The sequence below is a fragment of the Macaca nemestrina genome, chromosome 2 (genome assembly GCF_043159975.1).
Source record: "Macaca nemestrina isolate mMacNem1 chromosome 2, mMacNem.hap1, whole genome shotgun sequence".
NCBI lineage: Eukaryota > Metazoa > Chordata > Mammalia > Primates > Cercopithecidae > Macaca > Macaca nemestrina.
The window spans coordinates 154,421,488-154,437,063 of NC_092126.1; the positions used below are offsets into that span (position 1 = coordinate 154,421,488).

The 15,576-nt window shown below is 51.6% G+C and overlaps 1 protein-coding gene across 1 annotated transcript; it reads right to left on the reverse strand.

The window, feature by feature from the left end:
- Nucleotides 1-8,694: 8,694 nt before the first annotated feature.
- LOC105477769 (rhodopsin) lies at nt 8,695-15,133 on the reverse strand. Its single transcript, XM_011734526.2, has 5 exons — nt 14,656-15,133; nt 12,758-12,926; nt 11,421-11,586; nt 11,065-11,304; nt 8,695-10,239 (listed from the first exon to the last, which is right to left on the reverse strand). Exons 1-5 carry the CDS (start codon nt 15,014-15,016, stop codon nt 10,129-10,131), a joined length of 1,047 nt encoding a protein of 348 aa, XP_011732828.1. The 5' UTR covers nt 15,017-15,133; the 3' UTR covers nt 8,695-10,128.
- Nucleotides 15,134-15,576: the final 443 nt, after the last annotated feature.

Sequence of the window (15,576 nt, forward strand, 5' to 3'; positions counted from 1 at the left end):
TGGTTTGCCTCGGTGGACCCTCATGTCCAGATAAGCCCTGAGGTGTTTCTTGGTTGAAAATTGGAAGGCCTAACTCTGCATAAAATGTTCCTGCCCCAGTCCCTCCAACTAGCTGCCCACAGCTGCAGTCCGGCTATGGGCTACGGTCTCCAGCACGAAATGGGCTCCAGCTGGGAGGCCCTGTGGCTCTTCCCTGAGCTTGGCCGGCCCCAGCCCCCAGCCCCTACCTGGCCTCGCTACCTGTAGGTCAGCTCTTCAGCCAAAAGGCAGTTGAGCGCAGCAGCTGGGTGCTGGGTGGGTGCTGGGGCCAGGCTGGGAAAGGACGAGGAGTGGGGGTGGAGCGTCAAGGGTAACCCAGGGAGTGGGCTCGCCGGGATGAGGCAGGGGTTGCCTCCTCTTGCTCACCCGGCTTTTCAGATTCAGTAGACTTGGATGATCCTGCTGTGGAAGTTGAGGAGGGTGAGATGTCGCTGGTGACACTCCCAGGAGCCATGAGACCTACAGGTGCAGCTGGCAGACCCCTCACCCAGGTGTGAGGCTGCCGGGCCTGCCCGCTAGGCTTATATACCAGCAGCCCACACCCCCCCCACCCCCCACCCCCACCCCCCACCCCCACCCCCCACCACTCCAATCAGCTGTGATTGGGCTGGGAGCACTCCAAGCTACTGACTGGGGCTGTAGGTGTGGGATGGGGCACAGCAGCCTGCCTTCTGTAGGGAGCCCCAGCTGGACTACCCACTCCTGTGTAAGGTTGGGGGCGTCGCTTGACTTCTCTGGGTCTCAGTCCCCATGGTGCAATGATGGGAGCTGAGATGCTTGATCTCTCCTGTGCCCTCTGCCCACCAGGGGCTGGAGATGCTGATGAGGAATTGGGGTCACCTGTGTTGTCAGGAAGGCCGCTGAGGCGGCCCTCTAATCTTACCAGGTGGGCAATGGGCTGCCCCACGCCACTGCTGGCCTCAGTTTCTCAAAAAGTAGCAGTTGGAGGCAGCCCAACTGCTACTTTTGCCCAGAGCACATCCCCCTAGATCAGAGTAGCCCCTTCTGAGGCCAGCCAGGCTCTCTGGGCCTGTGCCCGCCTTTGGTTTTGTTTTTAAAGAAATAATATGGGAGGATGCTTAGCAAAAATCTTCATAGATAAGGACAACATCCACTGGGACAATGGACAAAGAATGTAAACAAGCAATTCACCAGCCTAAAGGCTGAGGAACAGGAACAGGAAAATGGACACTCAACCTCCTTGGCATTTGAGAAAATTCAAATTGAAACAATGGTGAAATACTACTTTTTCCCATCAAATTGACCAAAAAAAAAAAAAAAAAAAAAAAAAAAATCCAAGCGAATACCCAAGGCCTGGCTAAATCACACCCTTTCTGTAGAATATTCTCTAGCCATCTAAAATGACAAAGTACGCTGGTGCAGGGACTCACGCCTGTAATCCTAGCACTTTGGGAGGCTGAGGTGGGCAGATCACCTGAGGTCAGGAGTTTGAGACCAGCCTGGCCAACATGGTGAAACTTCATCTCTACTAAAAATACAAAATTAGCTGGGCGTGGTGGCGGGCACCTGTAGTCCCAGCTACTTGGGAGGCTGAGGCAAGAGAATCACTTGAACCTGGGAGCTGGAGACTTCAATGAGCCAGGATTGAGCCATTGCACTCCAGCCTAGGCAACAAGAGCAAAACTGTGTCTCAAAAATAAATAAATAAAAATAAAATAAAATGACAAGGTGGATTAAAACAAGGATGAGGGGCCAGGTGTGGTGGCTCATACCTGTAATCCCAGCACTTCGGGAGGCTGAGGCAGGAGGATCGCTTGAGCCCAGGAGTTCAAGACAAGCCTAGGCAAAAAAGTGAAATCCTGTCTCTACGAAAAAATACAAAAATTAGCTGGGCATGGTGGTGTGCACCTGTAGTCCCAGCTACCTGGGAGGCTGAGGCAGGAGGATTGCTTGAGCCTGGGAGGTCAAGGCTGCAGGGAACTGTGATCACACCCCTGCACTCCAGCCTGGGCTACAGGGTAACACCCTGTCAAAAAAAAAAAAAAAAAAAAGGGAAAAGAAAAGAAAACAAACAAGGATGAGGCTGTATTTCACACTCAGCAAAATGGCAAAGATGTAAGTGTCTATCAATACTGAGTGACCAGGATTCAAAGAAAGTATGGCTGCTGGGGGTGGGGAGTGAGTTGGTAGCTGCCTTAGAAAACAATTCAGCAATGTTTCATACAACTAAGGAGGGACTCACTCCACAACCCACCCATTCCACTCTAGGTGTAGATCTGAGACAAATGTATACACTTACATGCAAAGATGTTCATTTCAATCTTAGCAGAAATTCAGAACAACATAAATGCCCATCAGGTGGAGAGTAGACAAGTAAACTGTGGCCTTTTCTCAGAGTGGAATAGCATGCAGTAGTGAAAAGGAGTGAACCAGAATGTATCGGAGAGTATGCCCCAGCTACTGAGAAGACAAAACTTGCGTGTGTGTGTGTGTGTGTGTGTGTGTGTGTGTGTGTGTGAAGGCACAATAGTTCTTTTTAATTTTTTTAAACTTTTTTTGTTTTTGTTATCTTGCCAGTCACAAGCAGTAGAAAAATGTTCTGAATGGATTCATACCAAGGTAATAGTAGAAGTGGTTACCTCTGAGGAAAGGATGGGTTTTAAACAGACATGCATTCTTCTCTAGGTAGTCTCTTTATTGTGGAATTTTCCTAGAGGACTCTCCATCACCAGAGATCTGGACTCGGGGAGGCTGTGGCCATCAAAGTGTTCTAAAGTGAAATCAGATTTCACTCCCCTGTCTAGCACCCTGCATGGCTGCCCACTGCCCTTGGGTGAAAGTTCATGCTCTTCCGTCTGACTTAAAGAGCCTCCTCCCCACTCAAATCCCACAATTCACCCACACTGTGGCTCCTGGAATGGGCCATGTGCTGATATCAGGACCCTTTTGTCTCCTCTGTGTGTGTTGAATTGATGCAGAATTGCCCCCAATTTTTCACTCCTGCCCATATCTATGCCCATTTGCAATGCAACTTTGCAACCCCTCTCACATTTCTTGTTTGTTTGTTTGTTTGTTTTTTGAGACAGGGTTTCACTCTGTCACCCAGGCTAGAGTGCAGTGGTGCAATCATAGCTCACTGCAGCCTTGACCTTCTGGGCTCAAGTAATCTCCCACCTCAGTCTTCCAAGTGGCTGGGACTCAGGCACTTGCCACTATGCCTGGCTAATTAAAAATATATATATATATGTGTGTGTGTGTGTGTGTATATATATATATATATATGTACACACTAGAAATTATATATATATATACTAGAAAAAAATATATATGTATATATATACTAGAAATGGAATCTTGCTATGTTGTCCAGGCTGGTCTTGAACTCCTGGCCTCAAGTGACCTCCCACCTGGCCTCCCAAAGTGTAGGTATTACAGGCATGAGCCACTGCACCTGGCCCCTCCCACATTTCTTAAATCTGAGCGGATTCCTTACATCTTATGACTTGCTTTGACCAATGGCAGAAGTGATGGTATGCCAGTCCCATTGCCATGTGAACTAGCCCTAGCTAGCCTGCCAGATGCTGAGGCCCATGGCCGTCACCCCTGTTACCCGGCCAACTGAGGGTCAACCAGTGAGTCCCCAGCCAACCCTCCAGTTGACCACAGATGCTTGCATGAGCCCAGCCGAAATTGACCAAGCTTGGTTCAGATCAGCAGATCCGTCTGGCTCATCCAGAGTCATGAATGACATGCAGTTTGTTGTTTTAAGCCATGAAGGGTTGGGTTTGCTTGTCTTGCCGTATAAGCCAATTGATACACTTGGCCTAGAAGGCCCCTCTGTACGCACTGCCCCCTTTCTCTGGACTCTTTCCCATTCATCTTTTGGCCTCAGTGTAGATGCTGCATCTTCAGAAAAGCCTTCCCTGGCCCCTAGAAGGTTAGGGGCCCCTCCTCTGGGCTCTGCCAGGCCCCAGCCTTGCTCCTGGAGAGCCTCAAGCACTCTGAATCGCAGCTCTGCCTTCTGTGTCTCCAGCCTTTGTGCTCTGGGGGAGGAGCGGGGCTGTATCTGTCTTGTTCCTGGTAGTATCCCTGGTGCCCAGGGCAGCACCTGGCACACAGTCGGTTCTCAGTACCCATTACTGTGATGCCTGGAGGTCCCAGTGCTGGAGGCCTGAAAACCATCTTCCGGGACTATGCTGGAGCAGGAGCCGAAGCAAAGAGGCAAATGGAAGTTGGCACAAATGGGGGCAGCAATTTTGATCACATTTATGGGACACTTCCAAGAACTGAGAAGTAGAGCAACACTCAGCGATAGAAACATTCCCACGAGCTTCATCCGAAACCCTGCTCCCGGCTGTGCCAGGATCGAGTTTTGCATTCGAAGGGAAGAAGCTCTAAAATGTGCTGCATATTCTAAAAATTCCTCTAGAGGATTGCCTTTTTACAGGGAAGTGGTAATTCTGAGCATCAGACGGGCCGCTTGGTGAGCTTCTGTGATTTTTTTATTGAGGCCTATATGAAATGTAACTTCTGCTGAGAACTAGTTATGAAACACTGAATGGGGTCGGCCTACATGTGAACTTTCCTACAGTTCTGAAGATCGCAGTTGTGAAGATCACAGTTCTGAACTTTTGGAAGCAGTTTTAGGGTGTCTGCTTTGTGTAACTCCAGCCCCTGTAACATCAGGACATTTGTGACTTTTCTTTCCTGACTTTGAGTCAGTAAATGCGTAAAGGGCGGGGTAGAATAACTGCCACATTCGACGTCCATATAAATATTTTATAGTCACTATTTTATTTATGCATGGAGAAGCTGAAGTTCAGAGAGGACCTGCACTTCGATCTTCCTGAGCTCCTGGGCTGCAGCCTGGAAGCCCTTTGTTTTAGTGAAGAAATAGGCCATAGGCCAGACATGGTGGCTCATGTCTGTAATCTCAGCACTTTGGGAGGTTGAGGCAGGCGGATTACTCGAGCTCAGGAGTTCGAGATCAGCCTGGGCAACATGGCAAAACCCTGTCTCTACTAAAAATACAAAAAATTAGCCGGGCGTGGCAGTGCACTCTTGTAATCCCAGCTATTCGGGAGGCTGAGGGAGGAGAATCGCTTGAACCCAGGAGGTGGAGGTTGTAGTGAGCTGACATCCCGGCACTGCACTCCAGCCTGGGCAATAGACTGTGTCTCAAAAAAGAAAAGAAAGAAAGGAAGAGAAGAAAAGCAAAGGAAGAAAGAAAGGAAGGAAGGAAGGAAGGAAGGAAGGAAGGAAGGAAGGAAGGAAGGAAGGAAGGAAAATAAATTGGCTATAACTCCAAAATCACAAGTGACTTAAACAAGAAACCATGAAACTCTTCCCTCCTGAAACTCTTGAAGTATAAGTTGGCCAGGGCTGTTAAGACAGCATGGGGGAACCATGGTGAGACACACCAGAGAACGCTGCCATTCTCTGTCCTCAGATTCTGTCTCGTGATCTAATATGGGTGCAGAAGCTCCAGTCATCATGACTACCTTCCAGCCAGCAGGAAGAAAAGACAAGAGGAAAAGGAGGGCACTTCCATTCTCCAAAATGCACAACCCAGAGACTACACACATCATTTCTGAGTACCCTACAGTGACTGGACCTTAATGTCCTGCCACCACAGTGCAAAAGAAGCTGAAAGATACTGTGTTGTGTTGAGCAACCAGGTGCCCAGCTAGAACCTAGTATGATATTATTAACAGAAGGAAAGGGAATGAATATCGGGGCAGTTAGCACTTGCTTCCCCGCTTTTGCGAGACCCCCCTCTCTGTGTTAATCTCCTTACATGTCCATTTCCTACCACACAAGGGGCTGCCTCCTTTGAACTTAGTTCATGTCTCTGGGAAGGGAATTCACATTTATTGAATGTCTACTGTGAACAGCACCCTTTATACAAATACTCTCATTAGACCCTGTAGACAATTCTACCCAGTGGGATAATTCTCTCCTGTATAGCTGAGGGGCCTGAGTCTTGGAGCAATTCAGGGACTTGCCCAAACCAAGTACAGTGGCTCATGCCTGTAGTCACAGCACTTTGAGAGGCCAAGGCAGGAAGATCCTTTGAGGTCGGAAGTTCAAGGCCAGCCAGGGCAACATAGGGAGACTCCATCTCTACAAAAAATAAAAAATAAGTTGGGTGTGGTGTTGTGTGCCTGTGGTCCCAGTTACTTGAGAGGCTGAGACAGGAGGATTGCTTGAGACTGGGAGGTCAAGGCTACAGTGAGCTATGATGGCACCACTGTACTCTAGTCTGGGTGACAAAGCGAGACCCCATCTCAAAAAAGAAAAAAAAGAAAGAAAGAAAGAAAGAGAAAGAGAGAAAGAAAGAGAAAGAAAGAAAAAAGAAAGAGGAAGGAGGAAGGAAGAAGGAAGGAAGGAAAGAAGAAGGAAAGAAAAAGAAAGAAAGGAAGGAAGGAAGAAAGAGAAAGAAAGAAAGAAAAGAAAGAAAAGAAAGAAAAGAAAGAAAAGAGGACTTGCCCTGAAGCTACATAGTTGAGAGGGGCACCCACTGTCTCCTTAGGGGGCATCCACTGTCTCCTTAGGGGGCACCTCAGGCTTTCAGGGGGGCATGTCTCCCTTGGCGTGAGAGAGCTCTGTGGCCATCTGAGTCCCCAGTGCATTCTGGCATGGGGTCAGCTTGCTCAGGTTTGACTGAATGGAGCTGCCATTGTACCTAAGAGGCTGTACCTCTTAGGTATCATTACAATGATAGAGATAGTCACATTGTACCTAAGAGGCTGTACCTCTTAGGTTGTACCTCCCGCTGGCTGCCTGGAGATGAAGTGTGGACAAACTTACTGCAGCTTAGGGCAGCAGCTCCTTCTCTTTATGTACGCAAGTGCCACTAAGCAACTGTCAAGTCATTTGTAAATTAAGGAGGTGGAGGCTTTCCTGTCTATCAGGACAAACAAGAGAATGTTCTGGTGTTAGAGTAAAATTTTCCTCTGGACATGAGGCTGGGGCAAATGTACCATTTCTCAGAAAAAGTGGACTGGGTTGGGGGTTGGGGTGGGGAGCTGGGATGGGCTCCCTGCAAGTCAGGACAGCTAAGATGCCACTGTCCCACCCACTGCCACCCTGGCCCAACACAGCATCCAAAACAAAGGGTGCCAAAACCTTTGGGACCACCCATAGGAATCTTCTCCCTCATGTCCTTGAGATGAGGAGACAGGGAGGCCTGGTCCAGCCATGTGCCCAGAAAATACCAACTTAGAGTCCATTCCCTCTGGGTTGATGCAGGCTCTGCTCACCCAGCCTCCTGCCCTCCTACTTCAGGTAACAGCACCTGGGCTTTCCTTTGTGAAACCTACCTCTCCCCATTCAGCCTGCTTGGGCTGCAGGGTGAGCATGTGACCTAGGTCTGGCCAATCAGAGGATGAATCCCCATTCCAGTCATGGTGATGCAGTTAGACCTGTGTATGCCTAGTGTTCCATTATTGGAACGCTAAGCATGTGTGAGTTATTTATATCTTACTGTTCAAGGTCATTGCCAAGGTCTGATTGCAAAAATCCAAAAAATTGCAACCTCAGGCATAAATGAGCCACATATGATCAGATGACCTAGGCCTGGCCAATCACAGAATTAATCACCATCTCAGGCATGGTGATATGCTGTACCTGAAGCCCCGGGCTTTTTGGTCATGTGGAGCCAGCAATGTGTGCCTTTTGCTTCAGCCTAAATGAGCTGGATTTCCTATCACTTGCAACCAAAAGTATCCTGACTGATATTACCTAGTGAGTCAGAGTAAAGAGGGCCAATGATAGAGATCCCAGCGCAATGTGCCCCAGCCCCACCAAGGCACCGAGGATCTGCTATCTCATGCTCCTGCCCTCCTTCCTCACCTTGGAGGAGGGGGTGACTCTCGGGAGCTACAGCTCCATCCTGTTCCCCTTTGGGACAGGGTCTCTAGTGAGGCCAGCTCTGAACTGAGGCCCAGTATCGCCAAAGTCTCTCATCTGCTGCATGCTAGGCAGTAGGCTGGCCACTTAAAGTCCACAATCGCATCTAATCCCCTTAGGATCAGGTGTTTGTTTTTTGTTGTTGTTGTTTGTTTGTTTCGTTTTGTTTTGTTTTGTTTGGAGATGGACTCTCCCTCTGTTGCCCAGGCTGGAGTGCAGTGGCGTGATCTCGGTTCACTGCAACCTCTCCCTCCCGGGTTCAAGCGATTCTCCTGCCTCAGCCCCCTGAGTAGCTGGGATTACAGGCGCCTGCCACCATGCCCAGCAATTTTTGTATTTTTAGTAGAGATGGGGCTTCACCATATTGGTCAGGCTGGTCTCAAACCCCTGACCTCCTGATCTGCCCGCCTTGGCCTCCCAAGGTGCTGGGATTACAGGTGTGAGCCACTGTGCCCAGCCAAGGTCAGTTTTAAGATTCTCTTTTGCAGATAAGGAAGCTCAGAGAGGTGACAAAACTTGTTTGCAGTTTTATGGGTCACCTGTGACTCTATGACCCCAAAGTTGGGGTTTTTCTCATTCCCAGGGCTGCTTCCTCCACCTCTAGCCCCAGGGGACTCTGTGCTGCTTGGCTCTGCCCATTGCTCAATCCAGCCATCCCAGGGTCAGGGATCAGGTGGAAGCTGGCAGTTTCAATCTATCCTGTGGATAAAGAGTTTGAAAGCAACAAAACCCACCACCGTTAATACCAACATAGGAGCTGAGCTTTCAATGGCCCAATTTGCCTTAGTCTCCAGGCAGAGCTGGGTAAAGCTAGAGCTTCTGGCTTTGCCTATATGGAGAGGCGGGAGCAGTTACTGAGGCAGCTCAATTCTGACACCTCAGAGATGTGGCCAGCTTTCTGGAGCAGACTCTCCAGAATGGAGAATCGACTAGCAGCTGCTGAAGATGGGCTTGTCTGGCAAGGGAAACTGGAAATGGGGGCCCATGAACATCCCCAGGGAAGGTGGGCCCAGTGGAATTTCCCACTCTTTGTTTCTAAGCTCTTTGAGATAAGGATGACATCAGGGACTCAGCTGTTCATTAAATGTGGGCCGGTGAGCATATCTTCCAGAGGCTCCATGCTGTAGATGCTGGGGCCCAGGTGCTAGGGCAAAAGAGCAGGTAACTTCCAGAGGCTGAGAGAAAGGCGTGTCTCTCCATAAGCCACACTGGGAAGGGGAGGCACGGGGTCTGGGGCCTCACAGTAGGGGTGATACCCCAGGCCCAATCTCACCCTCACTGAGAACTTGGCCTTCATCGCCCCACTCCCCCAATGTTGTTTTTTCAGGTGTGATGACTGCATTCTGCATTCCTGTGACTGTCCTTGTCTGCAGCCCAGCCCCAGCCCTGGTCTGGCCTTGACGCCTAGCTAATTTTTAAAAACCTGCCCCGAGGCTGGGTGAAACCCCATCATCCGAATGCCCAGTCTCAGAATGTTCACAATCAGGAGGTGATAATCATAATAATTAACTAGTTACATTAATTGATGTTATTCACAACATGAACTAGAATCTGTACAGCTCTTGCTATTTACAAGGTGCTGAAACACACACATAGACACACGCACACACACACACACACACACACACACCTCTTTTGGTCCTCTCAGTAGCTGCGTGTCGGCAGGACCAGGAATCTGGGATTTCCATTTTATAGGGGAAGAAAGTGAGGCCCAGGGAGGGAAAAACAACTGCTCCTTATCATTAGCCAAGTATGAGTTGCTGCTGCTAAGAGGGTCTGAGAGGATAGATATGTTCTCCCTTCGCTTTCATTCCTCCATTCCTTCCTGCATCCATCCAGCATTTATTAAGCACCTACTGTGTGCCCCATTCTGTGCTAGACACTTATCCCTAAGCTGGGACACTTTTCCAGAAAGCAAGAATCCTCATGTTCCTGAAAGATGAGCTGGGAGGAGGAGGGGCACAGATCCCACTGGCCTTGGGGAACCTGGGACTCCAGATCAGTAGGTGTTGGTGGATGTCCCTTCTCAGGCTGTCCCAGGTGAGTGAGGAGCCTCATTTTTCTCTCATTAATTATTTCTTTAAAAAAAAAAATGAAGGAGCCTGTGTGACTTCGTTCATTCTGCACAGGCGCTGCTCCTGGTGGGATGGCTGTGGCTGGGGGAGGGTGTGGGGGACGGGAGACGCCTACAGTCGGCCACAGCGTCCTAGGCAGGTCTTAGGCTGGGGCCACCTGGCTAGTCTCCGTCTTGGACACGGTGGCAGAGGCCTCATCGTCACCCAGCGGGTTCTTGCCGCAGCAGATGGTGGTGAGCATGCAGTTCCGGAACTGGAAGGCAAGAGGCTTGAGTCAGGGCCAGGGCTGCCCACAGTGTGCTTGGAACTGGCACGTTAGTGAGGTTTGCCCCAACCTTTTCCCTGCTTCTGCCCCTCACAGTTCCAGTGCCCCGTCCACTCAAATCTGGCTTCCTGGAGGAAACTTGCTAAGCAGACGCTCCTCACCCCTAGAGATGCCAGGGACCCAGCACGAGGGGGCTGTGTCGCCCATGACATTTCATGGTGCCCTCTGTGTGCCAAGGGTGTTCTGTAAATTATCTCCTGTAATCTGAGAGTTGGGTGTTTTGCCCTTTCTATGGATGAGGAAACCAAAGCACAGAGAGGGGAATTGACTTGCATGGGGTCACATAGTTAGAAAATGGCAGAGCTGACTTCAGAGACTGTTTACCCCAACTTCTGAGTTCCTTGGAGAGGAACCTTTACCCCTTTACCCCTTTACCCCTCAGAATAAGACTTTTTAGCTCCTTATTCAGCTTTATGGAGACTGGCCCATCCATTCCCCTCTTGGGACCTTCTGACTTTGACATTGGGCTTCCAGAACTATCTGGACTAGAGCTTCTCCCACCTCAGTGAGCATCTGAGCCACCTGTGGAGAGCTTGTTGGAAATGTAGGTTCCTAGGCCCTCCCTGAGATTCAGCAGATCTGGGTGGGGCCAGGAATCTGCATTTCTCACACACTCCCCATTGAGACTGCTGACCCAAGACTGCTGCCAGTAGCCCTGATGGAGCCCCCTCCCCTGCCCTGGGACGCAGTTTGTCCTTGGCAGGCAGTGCCTGTGGTCTGGGACACTGGGGCCCTCCCACCCGCAGTAGGCACCTGCTTGTTCATCATGATATAGATGACAGGGTTGTAGATGGAGGCGCTCTTGGCAAAGAACGCTGGGATGGTCATGAAGATGGGACCAAAGTTGGAGCCCTGGTGGGTGAAGATGTAGAATGCCACGCTGGCATAGGGCACCCAGCAGATCAGGAAAGCGATGACCATGATGATGACCATGCGAGTGACCTCCTTCTCTGCCTTCTGTGTGGTGGCCGACTCCTGCTGCTGGGCAGCGGCCTGCAAGACAAGGGGCCCGGGTCCAGACCATGGCTCCTCCAGGGAGCAGGAGCCGCAGATACATGCTGGGGGCTGGACTGTCAGAGCCGTGAGGCTGCCCACTCCCCGGCCCGTACCTCCTTGACGGTGAAGACGAGCTGCCCGTAGCAGAAGAAGATGACAATCATGGGGATGGTGAAGTGGACCACGAACATGTAGATAACAAAGGACTCGTTGTTGACCTCTGGCTTGAGCGTGTAGTAGTCGATTCCGCACGAGCACTGCAAGCCCTCGGGGATGTATCTGAGGACGGGCAGGTAGGGAGAACCCACCTGTGAGGGACTTGGCCAAGGCGCCTGCCGAGCGCTGGCCCTTTCTGGGGCTTCACATTCCCTTCCTGGAAAAGGGGATCATAAGCGTCTGCATGGCTGGGTGACAGGATGGAATATGGATCAGATGGGGATGCAGACGCACCTTGTGGAATCAGTGTCGCTTCACTGGTGGCTGCGGTACCAGATGATACCACCCAGCCTCTCCCAGCATGCCCAGCCCCAGCATCCACTGCCCTCTGAGCCTAGGGTTATGCCAGGCAGAGGTTGGTGAGGAGGAGGGGAGGCTCTGTATTTGAGGCAGTTTGTATAAACTGAGGTTTTCCTAGCCCCAGGGCGAGAGTATTTTCCAGGTCAAAGATGGACACACAGGGTATCTAAGGGATCTTTGTGCAGCTTCTGGAAACAAGAGGTTTCCAGGGCACATTGTTAGGATGTGGCAATGGTTCCTGATATTGGTGACAGTTGACTGGCCTCAGGAAACCCAGAGCGTCCAGAGGCTGTGCTTCCGGAGGATGGAACCAGATTGGAGAAGATGGGGAAAAAGTCCAGGGGGGGGACTCAAATTCAGCAAGGGGTAAGAAATGGACCCTAGCAAGACTGAGGAGGAAAAGGAAGTGAGAGTGGGAATTTTCTGGAGACAGAGGGACATGAAGCCTCAGGGGACCAGAGTCACCGGTCCTATTGTCCAAACCACTGTCCCCACTGTGTCTCATCTCAGCCCCATTTGGAGACAATCGCCTAGAGGCTGAATGGGACCCAGTTCCCAAGGGCCACAATATGGCCACCAGCACTAGGAAGGTGTGGCCTCCCCTGCTGCTGAGGCCCAAGGTTAGAGGGGGCTGCCCCCAGGGTACTAGACCAAAGAGGATTGGAATTTGCGCCTGGCTTAGTTGAGGATTAGGGGCACAGCCAAGGTGAAGGGTTGGGATGTCTTGGATTCTCTTTTACATAGAGCTCAGGAGATGGGACCAGCGCTTTTAGCAACATTAGAGTCTATTTCTTCTGCCCTACACCCCTACCCTGGGTGGGCATTTGGGCCAGGAGACATACAAGGCCAGTGCCTGGAACCAGACACTACTGGGTTTGAGTCCTGACTGGAGGACCCTACAAAGAGCCTCTTCCCTTCTGCTCAATGCCATTACCTGGACCAGCCGAAGAGGGGGGGTGCGGCGCAGGCCAGCGCCATGACCCAGGTGAAGGCAACGCCCATGATGGCATGGTTCTCCCCGAAGCGGAAGTTGCTCATGGGCTTACACACCACCACGTACCGTTCGATGGCCAGGACCACCAAGGACCACAGGGCGATTTCACCTGCAAGGCAGTCAGCAGGCTGTCAGCAGACCCCACTGCCTGTCTAAGGAGGGTGCACTCCCCCTAGATAGGGAGAGGGTAGCTAGGAAGGCAACCAGGAGTGGGAGAGGGACTTGAGGAGGCCTTGGGGAAGGAGAGAGCTTGGCACTGGGAGGAGTGGGAAGGGGCAGAGGGACCACATGCTGAGGAGGGCTGGGCAAAGAAGCTCCAGGGAATGGGGGAAGTTATTTGCTTAGTGCTCTGGGTCCATGAGGGACACGAATCAGATCAGGGGGTCACGATTGGACTGAGAACCCGGTAGGGAGTTGTGGGGTTTTTTGTTTGTTTTTAACAGAAGAATGCATCCTAATGTGGGGCAGAGTTCTTTGTTGGGCAGGAATGCAGAGGTGGCGGAAACCCAGAATTGGCAGTCCTTCATCCCTCTCTCTTCTCGGGAGATGAAACAACATGGGCAAGTGTGGCCCTCTCCTAGGAGCCATGAAGCAATGGGCAATGCTTTGCCCAGAGGAAGAAGAAGGAAATGATGAAATTGAGACATCTGCCCTGCTCACCACCCCATGAAGTTCCACAGGGAGAGTGGCCATATAGTTAATCAGCCAAACTGGGACATTCCTAACAGTGAAAGGGACAATAATTGTAAACTGGGACTGACCCTGCAGAGAACAACCATCCGTATGTGGCACACCACCTTCTGGCCAGAACTGGGTGATCTGTGATTATTTGATGTAACAAATACCCAACAATGCCAGAGATTCCCTGAGAATGGGACCGAGGAGGCAACCTGGACATGGGGGAGAGAGGGCAAGGCTGGCAGGGTGATGCTTGTGACTGGTGGTAAGCTCTCCTCGTCACCCAGCTTTGCAGTGGCTGCCGCTAACATCTCCTCCATCTCAGCGGAGATATTCCTGGATCACAGCCAGGAGACCTAGGCTGTTGTTGCTGCCTGGCCACATCCCTAAATAAGTCTATTCCCTTCTCCCTGCCTCAGTTTTCCCCTCTGTTAAGTGGGATCTGTTATCCCTGCAGCACCCCCATCTGTTTTTCTGTTAAATGCAAGACATTATTCTAAAGCAAAAAGCAGCTGCTTCAGAGGGGCTGCATGCAGTTCTCAACACCAGGAGCCTTGGAGCGCGGCACGGAGGCTAGAGGGGCACCCGGGGATGGGGGGCTGGGAGGGGAGGCAGAGGATGCCAAAGGGGACCGAGCCCATTACCCAGCACAGGGAAGACTCAATGACTGGAGAATGGAGAATCCACTTCCTACCCTGGGCTTGGGCCCCCAGAGAGGAGGGGTCTGGCTTGCCCAGCTCTCTCCTCAGTGCCCAGCCTGGGTCTGACCTGTTTTCCGAGGGAAACAGAGGCTTGGTGTTGCCAACACGGCCCAAGATGGATGCAGGCTTCAAACTCAACTCTGCCCCCATCCCATTGTGACCCCCAGCAGGGCACTTGACTTCTTTGAGCCTCAGCTCAGTTTTCTTGCTGTGAAATTAGATAAGTGCATGTTGCTCCAGGTAAGATCAAGGTAGCGTTCAGAGCCAGCCCTGCACAAACAGCAGCCCAGCTATCACCATGAATGGTGTTTGTTGACTGAATATATGAGGGCCTTGGGTAACGCTGACAGGAGAGGAGAAGGGAGAAGGCCTCTCAGCCACTACCGCCAAGCCCGGGACTGTCCCAGATCCCTCCATGCTCCCGGGCTCCTGCAAGCCCCACCCGCACCCGGCTCATACCTCCCAGGGTGGCAAAGAAGCCCTCCGCATTGCATCCTGTGGGCCCGAAGACGAAGTATCCATGCAGAGAGGTGTAGAGGGTGGTGGTGAAGCCACCGAAGACCATGAAGAGGTCGGCCACGGCTAGGTTGAGCAGGATGTAGTTGAGAGGCGTGCGCAGCTTCTTGTGCTGGACAGTGACGTAGAGCGTGAGGAAGTTGATGGGGAAGCCCAGCACGATCAGCAGGAACATGTAGGCGGCCAGCATGGAGAACTGCCATGGCTCAGCCAGGTAGTACTGCGGGTACTCGAAGGGGCTGCGCACCACGCCCGTCGCGTTGGAGAAGGGCACGTAGAAGTTAGGGCCTTCCGTGCCATTCATGGCTGTGGCCCTTGTGGCTGCCCCGCGTCTGCTCCCACCCAAGAATGCTGCGAAGGCCTGAGCTCAGCCACTCAGGGCTCTGGCTGGATGACTCTGGGCTCTCACCCCCCCAGACCCTTATAAAGTGACCTCCCCCTCCTAAGCTCCTGGCTGAATCAGCATCTGGGAGATTGGGGGTGTTCATAATCATATTAATCCCGCTGCAGAAACTGAGGGCCTAATTGGCTTCCAAGAGGGGCCAAGGTGACACCAGGAGGAAGCCTGAGGTCAGGGAGGAGAGGTACTCAGGACCCTGGGAAAGGGAGAAGGCCCCTAACTTCTACATGGCTTGTCTGTCCCAAGGTCCCAGCTCAGTCTGGTGGCCTTGGTCTGAAATAGGGACCGTGGGTGTCTGTGCCATTTGCCTTGGCTTAGTACGAGCTGACTTCAGATCTTCGTCTGGACTGGACAGTGAGCTTCTGGACAGCTAGAGACTTTCTAGTTTATTCTCCCAGTCTCTCATCTCGTCACACAGCCCCTTACCTGTTCGTTCCCCCAGCCCCTTACAAAGCTGTTCATTC